Below are 22,268 nucleotides of genomic sequence, written 5' to 3' on the forward strand. Positions count from 1 at the left end.
GGCAGACACAGATGTCTGAGCGATTGAGTTATGTTGTTTATAGCAAATATTTTCAAATCGATTCTACACGATCCTTGCCACCAACAGAAATACCCTAAATTCTAATGCTGTATGTGTTACCATCAATTATTTATACAATAAGTCTATTCTGCTTTCACTGGCTGAATCTTTAGCAGGGCTACAGTCTACACCAACAACCCACGCTTTCACAATAGAGCTGAAAACCATCAAACACTGCAGCGTCCTGCATTTCATTACGCCTGCTGCAAGCACTTCAGTCGATACAGATTAACTTAGTCACTTCTTAACCAATTAAAGAATTATTTTGGAATTGAAAAGTATACCAGTACATTGGCACAGTTTCTGTCTTCAATTGCAAAACTGCCAGTACATTTTGTCCTGTGTACAGATGTCAGCCCATATAACATGGCACAAAAGAAGTAATTTTGCACAGATTTAGCATCCAAACTGCAAACTTTATGAAAGGAATAAAGCGTTTAAATGTTATAAACCGAGCAAGAAACCACTTTAGTTGCAGCTAGGAGCCGGTAAATTGGTCTGAGAAAATCACTGCTAGTTTCTTACTGTTATTTCTTTATTCTTTCCTATTCTTGTCAGAAAATGTGCCTTACCACTTGTTGTTAGATAGCCCAGGACATATTTCATATAATACTGTGAGAGACACTGTACACACATCCTTGCTTGTGTGTGCCCACAATACTCTTACCCTTTTTTTGCAAACTGCAATAAATGTATGACTTTTTGGTAAATGTATGACTGGTAAATGTATGACTTTTGGTACATTTGGTAAATGTATCCTTTTTGGTAAAAATAAGAAAGATATAATAATAATAATAATAATAATAATAATAATAATAATAATAATAATAATAATAATAATAATAATAATAATAACATACTTTCATTGCTCTTGATTGATAGACTGGGTAAAAATGTAGAGCCCCAAGAAAGAAAAGGTTCAGAAATGTGTTGCCATAGAAGCACTAGGTCATCAATTGTTGTTAACACTCACAGAACTTGGTGAATGCTTATTTTTCTCTTGGTGGATTCCCAATCAGTTATGGAGAACAGAAATTGAACCATACTTCACTGTATAATGTGTACCATATAATTGCTAACCATACAAAGTCAATTGAGAAAGCCCAAAAGAAAGTTTACAACCTATTTCCTACAGTACAATAATAGGAAGTGGAGTAGTACATTATATATTATTATTATTATTATTATTATTATTATTATTATTATTATTATTATTACTATTATATAGTCTTAGCAGACGCCCTTATCCAGGGTGACTTTTTGTTACAATATAGATGACAACCTAACTTAAGGAGTAAAGGTCATGGGTCACACTGTTCAAAACATGAATGTAGTACGATAGATATCATCGGCAGGCACATTCAGACAAGAACTGTTCATAAGGCCTATGCATTATTATCTCTTTCATCATACACTACAATTTACAATAAACTACTAGGCTCTGAGATACCATCTTATTTGAAACTCACTGAATTATAATAGTCAACAAAAACAGCATTATCAGACAGGCAGGGTAATGCACGGGTCTCTTTACATAATTAGCTACTACAAAATTCAGTTTTTAACACTGTAGAAAAAAGATTAAAGCTGCTTCCGTAACATCAACATACCATTACTTTAAAGAAGAACTGCATTCTGGGAAGTCCTTGATTTGTACACCGCGCTTCTGATGGTCCAGCGAAGAGTAATCAGGAGGGAACTAAATTTGTTAATCCTAGAAAGGGTCAAATGTCCTGGGTGGATATTGGATGGCCAAGGCATACACCCAGCAATGTGCGCCACAACAAAGTAAATTAATTCTAAACAGGGCAATCTGTGGAGAATGATGCATCTCTCTACACCCAATTGATTACATATTATGCAAATGTCAATACATCAGTTGGACTGAAATGTCGTAAGGGTGTTGTAACAGGGCGATGTTACAGATGTGGGTCGTCACTGAATAATACTGAGGCAGACATAGAGCACCGGGTGTTGACACGCCGCACGGGCACACAGATTTAATAACACAGGTGCTGCCAGCAATGGTAGCCCTAGTGTCAGATTTAACAAAGAAAAGAAAACAAAATTTAAAAATAAAACTTTGCCACACAAGTGGCGAGCGCTAGTCCCACAAAAAGGAACATCCGGCTCCAGGAACCGACTACACTAAGCAAACCCTCTCTATACTGTTTGGGAGCAACATCCCCTTAACTGACCTACTTCTGGGCCCCCGGAGTCCCGGCATTCCTCACGTCCACTCCGGGCTCTTCAAACGGGTTCGGCTGGGCAATGCCTTCACGAGCACTGTCTTGTAGTGGAAGGGTTCGTGTAGTAGTTCTCTCCATGGAGAGGAAGCTCTCCTCCTCGACGTCAACAGAGCAAGCTTTTGCTCAGCGTCCGTCTGTATGGCTGTGGCCGTGCAGCAGCTTTGAGCTGCCCGCAGCCTCACCGGGCACGCCCCCCAGCCAATCAGGACCTCCCAATCAACTCAGCACCAGACGAGCCAACCTGCTCAATTAGTTGCTTAGCAATGCATCTCCTGTTCCGCATCCCAGCTGCTTCCATAAAGGCACACATGCACTCAAGAACCAGCAACAGGGCTCTCCCTGTCACAGGTGTTAAGTAAGAAATGAAACTGCCTTCCCTTGCTTTACAATTTCTACATCCTTACAGCCGAGGCAGAACTCTAGCTACCTTTCAGAGCTTTGGGGCATAACAAAAGGCCCTGTCACCCATGGAGCGCAGACGAGCAAGAGGAACACATACCAGTCCAGAATTAGTTGAGCGAAGGTTGCGTGAGGGAGTGTAAACAGATAAAAGATCAGATAAATACTGTGGAGCCAAACCATATATATATATTGTGGCCTGTGATTGGTTAAAACCTCATAATTGGAGGAAAAATAGATTGAACTACTGCCCTAACATCCTTACACCACTGGGCAATAGTCTCCATCTGTCATGTGATTGGTTCACATCACTTGTTGTCCCGCCCCTTTTCAAAGGAACGCCCTCCACCTCCACTCCAACAACAAGATAAAATGGCTGAATGAAAAAACTGCTGATTCTGTGACTTAACAGAAAATGAATTACAAAACATGCAGAAAGGGAATCTAGACATATTAAGGAACAAAATGATACCAAAAAACCTTTCTGGAATCAAGACAGAGGAGTGGGATCAAGTAGACCAAATTATTATATTTTTCCATATAATGTTAGCATTTTAAATCTTGTTTCAAAGACTGTGACGGGGATGTAATAGGGTCCCGCTGTAATCCGCCCTCCCGATCTCGTGTGGCGTTGCATAGGGCAGCCCGAAGTCGGGGCGAACGACGTGAAAACGATCATACTGGGAGTTCTGGTGTGGTGGGTCGTTTTGCCCTGACACGGAACCGCTCGGTCGCCGGGCTCACTTTCTGCAATCAGCTGTGCTGTGTTCGCCGGTTGGCTGAGGCGGGGGCATTAGCTGATTGCGGAGGCGGGGTTGGGCAGTATTTAGGCTGCGCGGTTTCTGCATTCGGGCTCTCTGTCCTGGGTTAGCAACAGGAGTTCGCTGGGCTGCTGCGTGTGTGTGTTGCTACTTACCTCTGCTCATATTCCAGACCCCTGAACAGGCGGCTGCCTGCGTCCCGACTACCTTCTTCCTTCCTGGAGCGTATGTTTGGAAGTATCCGGAAGTCTAATTCTGAGTGCTGAAGTACGCTGCAGCTAGTGTGAGAAGGAGCCAACTGCAGACACAGCGCCACCACCACTAACGTGGCCGTCTAGAGAACGGCAGCTACTCTCCTTTGGAGCACTACTTAATTATTGTGTGGGACTGGTTTATTTACTCTTTTTATTTTTAACCCGGTTTTACCATAGTTGGTACTACCGGGGGTTGTTGTGTTTGTTTTGCAATACCTGGTACTCTGCCTGGGTACCGACTGTGGTTTTGGCCCTGCTGTTTTTTTTAATAAACTTCTACTCAGTTGCTAGGTGGCACTGAGGTTTGCCCACAAGTCTCCTGTGTGTGTGACGTCCTTTCTGGTCCTCCCAAAGACAACTCCCACTACCCTCTAACACGTGGTGTCAGAAGTGGGATGTCTCTGGACCAGCACACCCTGCAGGTCCTCTTACAGGACCAAGAGCGACACCGGGACGGTGTGGAGCGGCGACGAGAGGAGCGAGATGCGCAGCGGGATGTCGAGAGGACGGCCCACATGTTGGAGATCACAGAGAAGATGGCGGCGATGTGCCAAGCGGTGCAGTCTCTGGTACTAGCGCGGACTCAGGCGCCCGCGGCAGCACCACCAACAGGGCAGCCGCCGCCTAAGATCCGGCTTCAAAAGATGACGTCGGAGGACGACCCAGAAGCGTTCCTCACGAGGTTCGAACGGGTCGCCGAAGCATCCTCCTGGCCGGTCGAGTGTTGGGCGGCGCAGCTTGCCCCATGTCTGTCGGGAGAAGCACAGGCAGCCTACCGGGCCCTAAGCAATGAAGCCGCCAGGGATTATCAGCAAGTGAAGGTGGCCATATTACAACGGCTGAATATCACCCCTGAGTCTCACTGCTGTAAATTTCGACACTATGTCTGGCCGAAGGGAGCCCGCCCGCGCATCGTCGCTCAACAGCTCTGGGACCAACTTACTCGCTGGCTGCAACCAGGGGATCGTACCAAACAACAGTTGATGGAGTCGGTGGCTGTCGACCAGTTCTTGTCTGTGCTAGATCCAGGGACCCGGGACTGGGTGGCCAGGAACACCCCAAACACCATGGAGCGAGCAGTGGAACTGGCGGAGGCGTATGAAGATGCAGCCCTAGTGGACTCGGGGTGCAACCACACTATAATTCGTGAAGCTCTCATGGAGGGGGTGGCTGGGCGGCCGCAGGGATCTGTGGCAATTTCGTGTATCCACGGAGACACCAAGCCATACCCAACCACTAAAGTTAGATTGACCATAGATGGTCGGACGTGCCAGGTAGTCGTGGCCGTCGCGAAGTGGGTTCCGAAACCTATAATTTTGGGTCGAGACTGGCCTTATTACTCAGAACTTAAGGTTAGGACGACCCGGCCACCGACTGGAGAAGGGGTGGTCTCAGCGGGTGATTCAATTGGCCGGATCTTTCCGCTGAAAGCCGATATGTTTACTGCTAAGTTCCGGCCCCGTAAAACTAAACGAGAGCGGAGGGCCGAGAAAATGGAGTGGGCAGTATCAAGGCAAGGCTGGGGGCTTGTGGGAGAGTCTCCTCAGCTTACCAAACGGAAACTGAAGGGGGTGGGTGTTCAGTGTGACCGGCGGGAACTGGCTACTGAGGAGCCCAGGGCGGAAGCTACCGAACCTCCGCTCGACATGCCGCGAGTCTGGGACCGGGATGTGGACCTAGAGTGGGAGCAAGCTAACGACCCCACTCTGGTGCACATCCGGGGGCGGGTCCGGTCTGTCGAGGGGAAGGAAGTTGACGGTTGCGGGCCGCCCACATTTCCTCACTTTGTCTTGGCTGGGCGCCTACTGTATAGCGTATCCCAGGCCCCGTGCACGGGACAGCCCGTAACACAATTATTGGTTCCAGGGTCTTTTCGCCAAGAGGTCATGCGACTAGCACATGACATTCCATTTTCAGGCCATCTGGGCCGGGAAAAGACCCTGGAACGGATACTGGCCCGGTTTTATTGGATGGGACTGCACGATGATGTGAGGAGATACGTGGCGGAGTGTCCCGAATGCCAGAGGGTGGCGCCGGCTCGAGTTCGCCCGGCTCCGCTGGTCCCACTGCCCCTTGTGGGAACCCCCTTCGAACGAATAGCGGTAGACATAGTGGGGCCGGTGCAACCCGCCGACTCTGGATATACGCACATTCTAGTAGTGGTGGATTATGCTACGCGATATCCAGAGGCGGTGCCGCTCCGGTCCACTAGTGCCGTCGCTATAGCAAAAGAACTAGTACAGATTATGTCCAGGGTAGGGATTCCCAAAGAGATTCTGACGGACCAGGGAACCAACTTTATGTCAGCCACCTTGAAAAAGGTGTATCAAATTCTAAAAATTCGCCCCATCAGGACATCGGTGTACCATCCTCAGACCGATGGACTGGTGGAGCGCTTTAATCAGACTTTAAAGCAGATGTTGAAGCGATTTGTAGATCAGGAACAGAAGCATTGGGCGCGGCTCCTTCCTTTCCTTATGTTCGTCGTGAGAGAAGTGCCACAGAGCTCAACGGGGTTCTCCCCGTTTGAGCTGCTGTACGGGAGACAACCCCGAGGCATCCTCGATCTGGTGCGTGAGGGCTGGGAGGAGCAAACAACTTCTTCAAAAAATGTAGTGAAATATGTGCTACTGCTCCGAGACCGCCTGGAATTGGTCGGTCGATTGGCTCAAGAGAACCTACGTAACGCTCAGCAATTGCAACAGCAACAGTACAATAAAAAAGCTAGAATTCAGACTTTTCGACCCGGAGACAAGGTACTGTTGCTTCTTCCGACCTCGGAATCGAAACTGTTTGCTAAGTGGCAAGGCCCATATGAGGTGGTGCGGGCAGTAGGAAAAGTTAATTATGAGATTAGGCAGCCCGACCACCGTAGACCCCTCCAAATTTACCATATAAATTTGTTAAAGCCGTGGAGAGAGAGAGAGGCCTTGTTTATTACCCACGATAGCCCCGGCGAGGATTTTGGTCCCGAAGTGGGGCCACTGGGTCAGACCGTTTCGATTACGATGGGGGAACAGTTGCTTCCCCGGCAGAAGGTAGAGCTGAGGTCATTGATTGAGGAATTCGATGATGTTTTTTCTAAGGTGCCCGGTAGGACTAACGTCATCGAACATGCTATTATCACTCCTCCAGGTGTCACTGTTCGGCAGCGGCCGTACCGGATCCCGGAAAGTCAACGGGGGGTCATGCAACGGGAGGTGGATAGTATGCTTGAACTTGGAGTTGTGCAACCTTCCCAGAGCGAGTGGTGCAGTCCAGTGGTAATGGTACCTAAGAAGGACGGCACCACCCGTTTCTGTGTAGATTTTCGGAAGGTCAACGCAGTCTCTAAGTTCGATGCGTACCCCATGCCCCGGGTGGATGAACTCCTTGATCGCCTGGGAGACGCGAGGTACCTGTCAACTCTGGACTTGACAAAGGGATATTGGCAGATCCCATTAACATCCAGCTCTAGGGAGAAAACCGCATTTGCGACCCCAGGGGGCTTGTTTCATTTCCAGACCATGCCTTTTGGGTTGCATGGAGCCCCGGCGACTTTCCAGAGAATGATGGACAAGGTGTTGGCCCCACATCGTCAGTATGCGGCAGCGTATATTGATGACGTGGTAGTGTTTAGCTCCACCTGGAGGGAGCATTTGGTAAGACTCACGGCTGTCCTTCAGTCTCTGAGAGAAGCGGGTCTAACAGCTAATCTGGGGAAATGCGCGTTTGGCAAAACCGAGACTCAATATCTTGGCTTCATTATGGGTAATGGTAGAGTGAAGCCGGTAGCCTCCAAGGTCCAGGCGTTGGTGGACACACCGGTTCCTCGGACCAAGGCCCAGGTGAGATCGCTTTTAGGACTGGCAGGCTATTACCGCCGTTTCATCCCCGGGTATTCCACCATTGTTAGTCCTTTGATCGACCTCACCAAGAAGGGCGCCCCAAATTCTGTGCAGTGGTCAGGGCAGTGTCAGGGAGCGTTTGATAGGATTAAGGAGATTCTGTCCCAGGCCCCTGTGTTGATAGCTCCGGATTTCAGCCGGGAATTCATCCTCCAGACTGACGCTTCTGATGTGGGTCTGGGGGCTGTTTTGTCCCAGGAGATAGACGGAGTGGAGCATCCGGTGCTATACCTTAGTAAGAAAATGGCTCCACGTGAGCGTAACTACTCTGTCATAGAGAAGGAGTGCTTGGCCGTTAAATGGGCCATGAACTCGCTTCGCTATTATCTCCTGGGACGACCGTTTACCCTTGTCACAGATCACGCTCCTCTTAAGTGGCTAAGCACGATGAGGGACACGAACGCCTGGATTACTCGGTGGAGTCTGGCGCTGCAACCCTTTAACTTCACTGTTAAACATCGTGCGGGTAAGGAACACCAAAATGCTGACTTTTTCTCGAGGGAGGGGGGCCAATTGGGGAAGTTAGAAGAGGCCGAGTGGGCCTACGGCTCCACTCTGAAGGGGGGGATATGTGACGGGGATGTAATAGGGTCCCGCTGTAATCCGCCCTCCCGATCTCGTGTGGCGTTGCATAGGGCAGCCCGAAGTCGGGGCGAACGACGTGAAAACGATCATACTGGGAGTTCTGGTGTGGTGGGTCGTTTTGCCCTGACACGGAACCGCTCGGTCGCCGGGCTCACTTTCTGCAATCAGCTGTGCTGTGTTCGCCGGTTGGCTGAGGCGGGGGCATTAGCTGATTGCGGAGGCGGGGTTGGGCAGTATTTAGGCTGCGCGGTTTCTGCATTCGGGCTCTCTGTCCTGGGTTAGCAACAGGAGTTCGCTGGGCTGCTGCGTGTGTGTGTTGCTACTTACCTCTGCTCATATTCCAGACCCCTGAACAGGCGGCTGCCTGCGTCCCGACTACCTTCTTCCTTCCTGGAGCGTATGTTTGGAAGTATCCGGAAGTCTAATTCTGAGTGCTGAAGTACGCTGCAGCTAGTGTGAGAAGGAGCCAACTGCAGACACAGCGCCACCACCACTAACGTGGCCGTCTAGAGAACGGCAGCTACTCTCCTTTGGAGCACTACTTAATTATTGTGTGGGACTGGTTTATTTACTCTTTTTATTTTTAACTCGGTTTTACCATAGTTGGTACTACCGGGGGTTGTTGTGTTTGTTTTGCAATACCTGGTACTCTGCCTGGGTACCGACTGTGGTTTTGGCCCTGCTGTTTTTTTTAATAAACTTCTACTCAGTTGCTAGGTGGCACTGAGGTTTGCCCACAAGTCTCCTGTGTGTGTGACGTCCTTTCTGGTCCTCCCAAAGACAACTCCCACTACCCTCTAACAAAGACATTCCAACAAAAAAGATAATTCATTGATGCAAGTTATTGATGTAAGGGATCTAACAAGCCCCACTTCAGCTTCAATGAACCTATTAGCATACACTCTTGTAAAGGGGAACAACTAATGTATTTAACAAGGGGGATGGAAATGTAACCACAAACTAATCTTAGAAACAAGATCTTTCCTAGATGATTGTAAAATTGAGATCTAGCCCGATTTCCTGTTTATTGCTTGAGTGACATACCGTGATATAATTAAGCACAACTCCATACACATATAAATAAAAGGTTTGGTTAAAGTCTGGTGAAGTCTTTATTCTAGAAGCATAGCTGAGTGTTAGGGTTAGGTTAAATCTGACAGCCGTTGAAATAGCGATGCAGTCTAATTGCAGCTTTTTATACACACCTGCATCATTTAAAACAAATTGACTAATTCACTGGCCCACCAATCAAGCCCCACATTTGACTCCATTCCAGCCACATTCTCACATGAAACTGAGTATTTTAAACAAGGATCAAAATGAACCCTTTCCTGGTTCCAGTTAATATACACATTTATCAACAACTAGAACTATTGAACATTTATAAAAAACACATTTTTTTTCTCATGAAATGGCTTCATTTGGAAAATAATATTACCACAGGACATGCCTCAAGGTTTTATTGTACCTACCTTGTGCTTTTAACAAACTTGTTTCAATCTTTTTTCCTTCACCAAGCCAAGCCAGACTCAGCATCACCAGCTTCAGCATCATGATGTGCACACAACAGCCCTGTAGGAAAACCACAACAGAAAGAAGACATGAGCAGCTGTACTGTCCAAATCTTTTACATGACGTGCTGGTATTTTCAAGACATGTTTCAAAATAAGAGCCGCCTCTGTACTGCTGTACAATACATAATAGACATTGTACCCAAAACAACAGCAATGAAAAACAGAAATGCCATTGACAGCAGTCTTCTTTTTGCCTAAGTTCACAATAAAATATAGTTTCAATTCAATAGCAAAAAATGTATTGTCAGTAGTGGCACTCGGATGTCAAACAATCTGCTGTTAGACACCAAAGGAAACTCAAAATCGTTGATGAATCATCAAAAAAATTCTAGGGTGAAAACTATATGTAAATAATTATCAAAATTGTGTACCTAGTTCTGTCCTTCTTTTGGATGCCAAACAATTTGAATTAATTCAAACTTCTACTCCCCATTCTGACTCATCAAATCAAAGAAATGCGAGGCCACTTCAAACTCACAGTTTTTTTCCCTGCACTGGTGAATTTAACAACAAACTCTTTGAGAACTGAACTGAACAGAAAACATCAATTCCCTCTGGTGTGTGTGAAGCATTCCACCACACGTGATGGCAGACCTGATAAACTAATGGAAACACTGCTTGTCCAAAGGCATTGTGACTTTCTTCAGCATAAAATATTGAATGTGTTACTGTTTTTCTGTTGGTCCAACTGTCTGTCTGTATGTTGATGAATGAATAGCCAGATGGTAGTTATACAAAAACGTGATACATTTAGACGGGCTATGATGGTTATGTAAAGTCTGGATGCACATTAGACTGCAGATCTAGTTTACAGACTAGTTTCATAGTGCAGATGGAAAAATACTGTGCCATTTTCTTAAAAGGTCTGTTTAAAATGAATTTGATAAGATATTGTTTGGTTTCTCAAGAACAGCCTAAAAACATTTGCAAAGCTCTGTGGATATCTACATACTGTCAGAGCATAAAATAAGATGTTGCTGTTCACATTAGATTTATTGAACATGCTTAAAGTTCTCAGGGCTTTTTCAGGTCAAGCAGATTACATTTACTGATCCATTTTCCATTTACCCAGAAAATCTGCCAAAGCAGAGAGGAAATCAAACATCAGATGTTCAATAGAACCCATTAGCCTGCCACGTGTTTGTGTAGATCCCCTGCCTTTTGTGTGAAATTCAATTATAGTTCATTATAGATAATTTTTATGGCACAATATACGGTATGTCTCCTAAATTACCCTCATACATTTTATACTTTAGTAAACCTGTATTTATTTATGAACTGCACCTGTTGAAACATGCATTTATTATGACGATTCAGGATGCTAATTGATCCCTGGTTTATGTGAAGTTTATTTGGCTGTAATGTTCTGAGAGAGGCTTTCTGACTTTCTGAGGTTTGTTTTTTATGTTGTGTCTACAGTACTTCCTATACCTGCTACTGCTTCGCTGTTCCTCTAAAACACTTTCTCAGAATGCCCTTCGACCATTCCTATGGTACTAGCTTCCCTATTAACACCTACATATTCAACTCAACTTCTTAATTTTATTATTATTATTATTATTTATTTCTTAGCAGACGCCCTTATCCAGGGCGACTTACAATCGCAAGCAAATACAAATACATTCAAGTGTTACAATACAAGTAATACAATAAGAGCAAGAAATACAATAATTTTTGTTCAAGTGTGACAAACCACAATTCAATAATACAGCAGATAATAGTGATAGTTACATCAGGATATGATTAAATAGTGATAGTTACATCAGGATATGATTAAGTACGAAATACTACAGGTTAAACACTTGGCAGATTACAGTATTCTGAAGTACAGGATTGAATGCAGTAAAATAGGGGCCAGATAAGAATAAAATAAAGCACATTTAAATGAAGGGTGATAGTGTCCCAGGATACAACAGAGGAGTTCTACAGGTGCTGTTTGAAGAGGTGAGTCTTAAGGAGGTGCCGGAATGTGGTCAGGGACTGGGCAGTCCTGACATCTGTAGGAAGGTCGTTCCACCACTGCGGAGCAAGGGTGTAGAAGGAGCGGGCTCGGGAGGCAGGGGAGCGTAGCGGAGGTAGAGCCAGTCTTCTAGTGCAGGCGGAGCGGAGAGGTCGAGTGGGGGTGTCGGGAGGTCGAGTGGGGGTGTAGGGATAATACTGCAGCAATCATTTCTGAGTGGCAAAAGGACCCACCATTAGTGAGGCCTTGTAACACAACGTGGTTTTTGGTAAGATTCCCAGTGATAAAGATAACAACAAAGTTTCAAATGTAGGAGTAGGCTTTTAAAACAACGCAATGCGAGGTTTCTACAATTTCTAGTCCTTGACCTGTATTTCACTTGTATTTCTCAATGTACAATTAATAGCCTGTTAACCCTGAAAACAGGCTGACAAGCTGTGGAAACTCCTTACATGTATTTCTGTCAATACTGCTAGTGTATATTTCATGTTAGTTCATCTAATATAAGTTTCAAAACAATGCCATTTTTGGCAGGCACAGATCTTTATTCCAATTGTTCATACTGTCATGGGTTAAAAAAATAAATAAAGTAAAACAGAGCATCACAGTGGATACTAACATACTTTTTAAGCTTAGGTATCGGAGGAAAGCAGAACATTGATTCAGCCAGTATATTTGCTTAATTATTGGTAGCATTGCATATATCTAACATGCCATGGCCCTACTGAAAATATTGGATATTTCTTTACTGTTTAGGTAATAACCTATGAGACCTCAGAATATTTTCAAATATGGTCTCTATTACATACGGTACATTGCACATTAGCAGCACAAACTTAACTGAGACCATGTAAATATTCTCTCAAATATACAGTTATATAAACACGTAATTATAGCCAATCAGTTATACTACAGCCCCAGACAAAACTAATTTGAATTTGACGTGACTCACGTGCCACGGTTCCGTACAAACACATCTCGGTTTCGTTACTAAAGTTCCACAGCCGCTACACCGCTTCTTTCAACCTGAGCTCACAACTGGAGTCCTTTTAAAAAAATAATAAACAGGTAGCAGGAGCTGTAAACTTTTATATCCAATACGTCAATGAAGTAATGGCTCATCATCAGCTGGTAACCTCAGGAATGACTACACTTGGCCAGCACAACCACTTGTCTTGGAACAGTGAAAATATTTCCCCGGTAACCCGGCGCTGCTACTCTGCTTCAGTTTTTCCTATTTCATCCAGGGTTGTATATAAAAGTATAATTACACTTTTTCAGTACAACTGCTTTGTTTAAATTTGACATGGTTTGGTTTGGATTTTAGCTGTTACTACATAAAATAATGTAATCTGTGCTCTGACTGTCAGACTCAACCTTGAGCACTGTATAAATAAATAATAAATGACACCTTTTGCAGCACTACTCAATTCCCTTTGCAGTGCACGTGAAGCGTTCATAAATGAAAGATTAATATGCAACACACAACAGATCTGAATTTCCTGCAAAAGTGAGCGAAGACCTCCTATAAACTAACAAGAACATTCCTTTTGCATATCTGTACTAGAACGGCTTGTCCAATTGTGATAAAGCTTGCTAAGGACCTTTAGCACAAATAATGTCTGCTTGGAATCGCGGAGTTGACTTGTCTGCTGTATGCCACAACACATCAAAAATGCTTGGTACCAGCCGGTTCAGTTGTGTTTTATTTTCAATAATGGTTAGTCACGAACCATATGCATCAACTACGCATGGCCATCTGGTTCTACAGCAGATGTAACTGGAGCGTTCTACTTGTCATCTCTGATCAAAAGGAATTATTTGTTAAATGTTTCTATTAATATTCCCTTTTAGCACAAAATAGATTTGGTAATGTGCAGTGCTAAAGTTGGGCCAATATGCTACTACTACTAATTCAATTTAAGTAAACATATTTTAACTATGTGCTTTGTATTTTACCTTTCCTTACTCAGCATTTCGACCACTACAATAGCTTCCCTGCTGAAAGACGGAATAAAGAAACAGGAGTCTTCTTATAACACCACCCTGAAGTACCATAATGCTTAATTGAAGAAACAGCAACAAAAGAAGGCTCAACTTCTCCAATTAATGATGACATGGGCTGTATTTGTTTCACTGTAAAAAATGGCTTATTTCACAGCATTTCACTCTAAAAAGAGGTATTTCAAGATATTCCACTATTAAACATAGTATTTTTTAAAGCAGAAAAAAACAGTATTGTCACATTCAAAATGTAGCATTTTCTCTAGTTATTACACAACACATGTTCTTAAAATGTTTAAATACTTACCTGAACAACACTAAATGTTAAACTGTAGAATATTTCGCTTTTTATGTCCACCTTTTAAAGACCTTCTATTTTCACCATTGGTGAATTGTCAAACAAAACAAAAACATAAATAAATGTAAAAATAACAACATGTGAAATGCCCCCTTCATGAAATATTTCTGATCTTTGATGCAGCTGGTGTCTTTTTCTTTAAAGACATTTAAAAGAAATCAGGCTGCTCTATGCAGTGTGTTAAATCATTTACCGGAAGCAAACTAAACCGGCTGCCAGGTTCCTAAATGTGGTGAAACAGGTAGTGCGCCAATGGACTTTATTCATGTAGCGGCCATGTTGGAATTGAAAACGAGGCCTGGTGTGCTAGCTACTGTCATGGCTGCCGCAGCCACTGATATGTGCAGTAAATCGATGATTCAACAAAGGGTACAGCAACTGGATCGAGGGTTACATTCATGAGATTGAAGGTGAATTAGCAAGTGTCTTATCTGACGATCGGAAAGTGAATACTGTGCTGTGTTAACTTATATCCTCAAAAAAGTGTTTATCTGTCAGTTTTAGTTTGAGAGCATTTAATTTAACTAATATGTCCAGTGTTGATATTAAGTACCTGTTTGTGTATTGTTTCTACGTGTCTTGGTATCAATCATGTGTTTGTACATTCTTTCTAAATACAGTTAAGAGGCCAGAGACTGCCCTTTCTGTCATGCATTTTGTGATAAACTCTTTACTTATTCAAACACACTGTGTATTATTTTAACATGCGTTAATTAAGACTTGTAAAACCCAGTCACAGAAGCTCACGCCCAGGTATACTGCAGTGTTACCACTTTGCTGTGTAATCTGTTTCATCATTTCTTAAATATAAAAATATGTGCTGTACTGCATAAGTAATATGACAGATGTTAAATAAAGTTCAAGTATACATTTTTAATTGATAATCCCTTCATTGTTACATCAGTAGATGCACCATATACAGGATGTCCCACGAATGTTGAGCACATTTATAGTGTTATTCTTCATAACTAATGAATTAACCAGCGTTTTACGATGTGTTGAATGTCATATTTGACTATGTATAAAGTTACCTATGTGCTTTGAATCTTGTGCAGTTGTGCTGAATTCATATTAAATGTGTTCATATACCACAAACAGCACATTTATGTACAGGCTAATATATTATTATTCAGAATACTCAGTATTCCAAATAAGTACTAATAAGTATAGCCTATTTGTAATAAGATCAGCAGTATTCTGAATATGAGTATTCAAAAAAAAAAAGTGGGATTATTACACTACAGGGTTAAACACACTATATAATTTGCAAAGTATAATTGTATAATTTACTATATATACATTATGTGTTTGGATTTATTTATAAAATATTACCCATTTATAAATAATTTGTTAAACTACACAGCATCCTGCACCAAGTACAAGGTTAAGTTTCTCATATTGTTATGTGAAGATACATCGCTTTCGGAAAGCGATGAAAATACATTTTGTTCTCGGGATCACATGGAGAATAAGACACAACGATGCAAGATCCATATTTCTTTCACACTACAACTCCACTGCAGTTAGACTCTGGCTGCCGGAAGCTGACAGCTGCATACCGAGCCTCACTTTGAATCTGCCATGATGTCTATAAGGCAACCGTTTGCTGTATTTATTTTGTAGTTACAAAAAAATATGTCTTTCAAAAATAGGAATTTTCACAGGGAACTACATATTACACAGCAATGGGTAAATTTCATGAAAATCCATGATAACCGTAATGATGAGGAAAAATGCTGCAACCTACTGTAGATTTGATGTACTTTTTTAAAAAATAGCAAAAGTGACTAATTCTAGTATGTATCCCCCCCAAATACAACCCCCTGCATATTTCTATGTCAAATTGAAGCCCACACCAACAACACATACATTAAAATGAAGCCCTCTGAAAAGCCTTAGACTTGAGCACCACTTAACCAAAGCAATGTAATAACAGAGAGCTTTCATTGATAATTTACATTATAATTGTGTTTCTTTTGAACAAATGAACAGATTTTCCATTTAAACACCCTGATGTCATATACTTGTACTTGCTAGAACCAAAGTCATTGTATTTTTATCTTGCTCTTAATTGTATTACTTGTACTGTGATTCTTGAAATTTATTTGTGTTTACAACCGTAAGTCGTCCTGGATAAGGGAGTCTGCTAAGAAATAAATAATAATAATAATGGCTAGAGAGAGGCATGTAATTTTACAGAATATTGCTCAAATAATTCCACAGTGACAATTCAGGTGAGTACATTCAATAATTCTAATAGCTGACAAACAGTCATCTCACTTTAGAAACATTGTTGTTCATTTCTAGGCCATCAAGCTTAAAAAGGACTAAAGTCTTATTTTACGTTTGGAAAATCATATTATTTTAAGGGCTCTTCTTTGCAGCTGTGCAGTATTGTAAAATATGACCATGCCATCTATACAATCCCAGAGATGGAGGGAAGCTGTTGAATATTTCACCCACATGCACAAATCTTGAATTTGCCAAAGCATTCCTTGAGGAATCCGGAAAAGGAATTATTTCGAAAGTGTTATTCTGATCTACTGTATCGCTGTGCTTTCCTGCTGTGCTTTGTTTGTTTTTCTATCAGGTAACCAAACAGAAGCTGAAACATGCTGGGCACTAACCTGCTTTTTCAGACCTGGGATTATTCTTTATTGGACTCTCTCCATGGCCACAATGTCCATTTGGTGCTGTGGTGACCACAACTGGACACAGTACTCTAAGCGTGGTCTCACCAGTACATACAATCTCATCACAGCCTCCATGGATCTGCACTTGACATTATTTTGACAGCATTTACAAAAAGATCTCCCACTCAAGAATGTGTATTTTCTGGTTTTCTAAATCACCTGTACAGCACAAAAATACAGTAGTATTGATCCTGATGCATTGTGCTGTGATCCTACCTGCTATAGACAGCCTATTAAAACAAACACAGCTGTTTGGATCTACTAGTATGTACAGTAAACTCCCATCTCAAGACAAGCTCTGAACATCTCCCTATATTTGGATCAGCTCCGTAGTAAGACTATTTTACTCGGTTTCGTTTGTATCCGCAAGGGAATCCACTGTATTACGATACATGTCAATATGTCTGCCCAATTGATCCTTCCTTTTATTGAGTTTTGAAAGTATTAATCATTTTTAAGGCACAGCTTATTAAAATAAACACTTTATTTGCCTAAACTTAGCGATTCCTTTAAATAAAAGCTCTTCAATAGGCTGCTAGTTTTAAACCTGAAAACAGAGTTCCCTTATGGAAAGGTGCAGTGCAATATTTTAAAAAAAAGTATAATATAATTTTTAAAAAATTCCCTTTCTAAATGTTGTATTTTATTTTATTTGTAGATATGTTTTGCTTTGTGAGCTGTGTCAGGGCTACTCACTCAAACCATGCTCTAAGCCAGAGAAAGCCATTGATTCCACGGAGGATACCTTACCTTGTAAAGAATAGCATCAATATTATTGGCTGTAGGTCCAGGAAGCATATTATTTACTGATTGGATGCCACTATGCTGTGAGAACCACTGATTTGCTGGAAGGACTACTGAAATACAGTATGCAAAGTGGGGGTAGAAGTGAATTTGACTGGCCTTAAGCTTTATTTGTAGAGTACTGATACTCTCGTGTGTCCCTTTTCAGTCCATGACCTTGTTCAAACCATGTCCTTTATTACTGAATTGAGCAGCCTAGAGCCTTGTTCCAATTGTTCAACTCAACCTGATAGTTTGATTGAGTAACAAAACAAGGTTCTGCATTGGAAAAGACTGAGGTGCCACTCATGACAGCACTGTTGAAGAGCATTTAACAGGCTTAGAATACAGTTCTGTGTATATCTGGCATGCTAATAGTAAGTACTGTAGGTAGGTTCCAATGGACAGAGGAAGCCTGTGTTTTCCTCTCTCTGGCGTTACAGCGCTAGTGCAGGGACGCACGGTGCCACACGGCACACGGTGCACGTAATGCTCATGGTACTTGGTACGCACGGTGCCCAGTGATACAGCTCTAGTGCAGGGGCGCATGGCGCCGCACAGTATGCAGTGCACGTAGTGCTCGCGGTACTCGTGCACAAGGTGCTCAGCACGCATAGTGCACGCAGTACTCGGTGCACGCGGTGCAATCGTTGCTTGATTGCACGGTGCTATATATATTATAGCTCAGGGTGTACCCAGTGCAAGCAGTGTTCGGTGCACGCTGTGTTCAGTCGGTGCAGAACACACCAAAATGATGTCGAGAAAAACCGGGTTCCACGCCTGTAAGTCCTGCAGGGTCAACATCCCTCATGGCTAGTCCACGCACCAGCATCCCAGGAGGCAGTTCCAGGGCCACAACCCTAGGCAGCCGCCCCAGATTGACCAGCCACAACCCCAGCAAGGCCCCTGAAGGCTTGCGGCCTCAGACCCCCTTCTCGGCACACCAGCTGTATTATTGGTGCGCTTGCACCTCGGACACCTGGGTTCCGCTTGGGACCGCCTCCCTTTCGAGGAATCACGAATACCTTCATGACAGACCCTCTCCAGACCTCGGTACTTCAGAACAAAGTGCCCGTCTTGCTGCGCAAGCGAGCCATTCGCCTCATAGACCCCACCTCCCATGGAGAGGGGTACTACTCAAGGTACTTTCTGGTGCCCAAAAAAGATGGCAGCTTTCGCCTCATCCTAGACCTGAGGCTTCTCAACGGGTTCTTAAAAGAAAGGAGGTTCCAGATGCTGACTCACCATCACATTCTCCAGTCAGTCCGGCCGGGCGCCTGGTTTACCACCGTGGACTTACGGGACGCATATTTTCACATTCCCATTCATCCAGATCACAGGAAGTATCTCCGCTTCGCCTTTTAGGTAAGCGTTTACAAGTTCGCTGTGCTGCCATTCGGCCTCTCCCTTCCTCCTTGTACGTTTTCAAAGTGCGTGGATGCTATCTTGGCCCCCTGCAGCTGCAGGGGATCAGAGTAATAAACTATCTTGATGACTGGTTGATCTGTTCCCAGTCACGAGAGGGAGCAGTGGCCCACACGGCGGTCGTGACAGAGCATCTGGCGAGGCTGGGCCTCACCATCAATGATGCAAAGAGTCGGCTTACACCGGTGCAGTGCACGACGTACTTGGGGCTCCGGCTGGACTCGAGTATGATGCGACATACCTGTCGGAAGACAGAGTAGCAGCTATCCAAGAGAGCCTCTCCTTATTTCAACAAGGATTGCAGGTCACTCTTGTATTGTGCCAGAAAACTACTGGGTCTGATGGCCGCAGCCATATCAGCCATTCAGCTGGGTCTACTTCACATGCGCCCGCTACAGGCATGGCTCAGTGCGTTCCACCTCCATCCCAAGCGCGACAGACACCGTCGGCTGACAGTGTCTCATATGTGCTCAGGAGCCCTACACTGGTGGAGGATGACCTCTCACCTGTACGAGGGTGTGCGGATGGGAGTAGTGTTAAACCGCCAAGTGGTGACAACAGACGCCTCCAACTTGGGTTGGGGGGTGGTCTGGGAAGGCAGAGGAGTACGCGGATCCTGGCTGGACCGCTGGGTGTCCCTGCATATAAACATGCTGGAGTTGCAAGCGGTCTCCCTTGCTCTCCACCACTTCCTCCCAGTGCTGCGGGGTACACATGTGTTGATTCGGACAGACAACACGATAGTGGCAATCTGGTTCTCGACCCTGTGCCAGCTCTTACAAGGCCACCCCTGGGAGATCCCACTTCGCATGGATCTCCTCAGCCAGACGAGAGGCACTCTTTGGCACCCGGAACCGGGCAGGTTCCAGCTATCGGTCTGGTCCCTGAAAGGGACTGCTGGTTAGACCTAGGGCTATCAGATGCGGTTGTGGGTACACTACAGAAAGCTAGGGTAGATTCCACTAGGTTGTTGTACGCCTATAACTGGAAGTATTTCCAGACTTGGTGTCTGACCAGGAGTCATGACCCAGTCTCTTGCCCTATGCCCTCTTCATAGGGGCCTCACTATCCGATATTTGTACTGTGGCTAGCTGGGCTACGCTGCATACTTTCTCCAGGTTCTACCGCCTTAATGTGGTAGACCCTGCCCTGCCTTCGTTAGGCACAAGGGTCCTTGAGGGTGTAAGCTCACACCGCTAACCCTGGTATACATTATCCCATACATAATGTACTTGGTAGTCGTCTTGGAATTGAAAGGAAGACGACCACCAACCGCGAGGTTGCATCGGTCTCCCTCATGGGACCGAGTGCGTCATCCCAGGAAGGGGCCTACCGGCAGCTCTGATATAGAGAGCTCAGCGATATCTACCCAATGGGCAGGCATATATCCCATAAATAATGTCGTTGGTGGTCGTCTTCTTTTTCATGGAACCAGGGTTACGTTAGAAACCTAACGTTTTCAAAACGTTTTGAACAAGTTAATCTACATAGCACACCACGCAATTTCATGTTCTACTACACATGCTTGTGACCGAGACTAAATGGACTTGTAACGCATCTTTAAAACAGTTTTTTTTAAATGAGTCCCATGCCTAATAATATGAAACCCCGATACAGTTCAAATCTACAGTTCTCTTTTACTGTATGGCCAAACAAAGCATAATTCTCTACTCATGAACAATTCATTGATTTTCCTAAACGCACAAAAAAGCATCGCATTTATAAACGACTATACATCTTTTTTGAATGTATTCTACTCCATAATTTGTAAAAATCTGTTTATCATTTTTAATTTACATCTTGGAATGATGTGTCGTATAGCACCCTCCGAGTCTCTGCGATATTAACAGAGACAAGTAGTACTTATCGTACCAATTCTTACCTTGAAAGTATGTCTTAAGTTAACTCTTGGTTGGCTTCTCACATGTCTGTCACAAACCAGAGCAACTTTACAAGGCTGCATACTGTATATCACAGGGTGTCCCAGCGCTGTGTCAGTATGAGATGTACTTGTAGACCACGCAGTGCAGCTGATCTGATTTGAGACTGCCTTTCTTGGTCCTCGGCAAATCGTTAAATGCGCTGCTCTTTACAGACTGTAGGTTGCAAGGTTACTGTTACTCCTTCCCCGTTTGCCTAAACGTGTACTAATTTATATTAAAAAAAAAAAAACGTCCACAGTTTTACCGCAAAGGTGCTCCTTTGTTCTGTATGAACGATTCGGTATGGTCCATCGCCACCTGATGGGTGATTCCCAGATTCACCCAACCTCATTTAAACACAAAACACAATCTCACCGCTTGTAAACAGAAGGGACTTTTGGTTCGTTTTGACTCTGAGTTCGAGTGATGCTGCATGACTCCATAACATTTGTATTTTATTTATTTATTTATTTTTAAACTAAATAACATTTCCTATCAAATAGAATTTACACATAAAGGTATGTCTATAAATTGTAGATGGTCGACTGGAATCCTTATTTTATTATTCAACAGAGGTTAGCCTAAATTAAGCTTAACATCTCTGATTTATTGGACTTGTATCTGAATATTAACTGCGCTGTTGTTAATGTTAAGCACCGGTTTTGCAAACTGCACAGGTGTCCTGTCATTGATTTAGTTCTAATTCAACACATCATTTAAATAAGAAAAAACAGCATATGAACACATATTTAAAAATGGAACAGCCAACACGATATAATGTAATATAATATAATAATTAAAATCTCAAATTCTAATTTGTCAAGGTAAGGATATTGTGGGAATATCTACATAATAAGCCACCATAGCTACCTTGGCCTCAGGAGCAACTCTTACCAATTATTAGTTATCTATATTTAAAATTAGAAATACATGTATATAGAGTGAGAGTAAAAAAAACATTATATATCTATATCTATCTATCTATATATATGTGAAGAGAGTGGCTCTGTTAATGCAGATTTCTATCTGAGTCCCTGGTATGCCGAGGGACTGCAAGTATACAGTATGTTCACATTGCAAGCGTTAGCTTGTGCAACATGGGGCAGACCTGGCAAATGGTCAGGTTTATTGTTTAGACTTGTTTTCCTATTAAGTTAGTAAGATTGCTGTATATCTTATGGCATGCTAGCTGGTGCGGTATTGCCAGGTTTACATTTACTATATCTACACAGCGATAAACTCTGTACATTTTCTCTTCCTCTTCATAAATGAAAATACTTAGTCTGAACAGCTGCTCTGAGCAGTGAAGAAGGTATAGCTGCTAGGACGCTTAGGCAGTAATAATAATTAAGGC

The 22,268-nt window shown here is 43.5% G+C and overlaps 1 protein-coding gene across 1 annotated transcript in view; it reads right to left on the reverse strand.

Moving 5' to 3' along the window:
* LOC117406215 (prolactin receptor-like) overlaps nt 1-21,170 on the reverse strand; it is a 58,352-nt gene extending 37,182 nt beyond the window's left edge. Inside the window, exons 1-2 of the mRNA XM_034010152.3 lie at nt 20,875-21,170; nt 9,668-9,767 (exon numbers count right to left, since the gene is read on the reverse strand). Coding sequence (XP_033866043.3) covers nt 9,668-9,767; nt 20,875-20,955 — 181 coding nt within the window. The 5' untranslated portion in view covers nt 20,956-21,170. The remainder of the gene's footprint in view (nt 1-9,667; nt 9,768-20,874) is intronic.
* Nucleotides 21,171-22,268: the final 1,098 nt, after the last annotated feature.

This window comes from Acipenser ruthenus, chromosome 9 (genome assembly GCF_902713425.1).
Source record: "Acipenser ruthenus chromosome 9, fAciRut3.2 maternal haplotype, whole genome shotgun sequence".
NCBI classification, from domain to species: Eukaryota; Metazoa; Chordata; class Actinopteri; order Acipenseriformes; family Acipenseridae; genus Acipenser; species Acipenser ruthenus.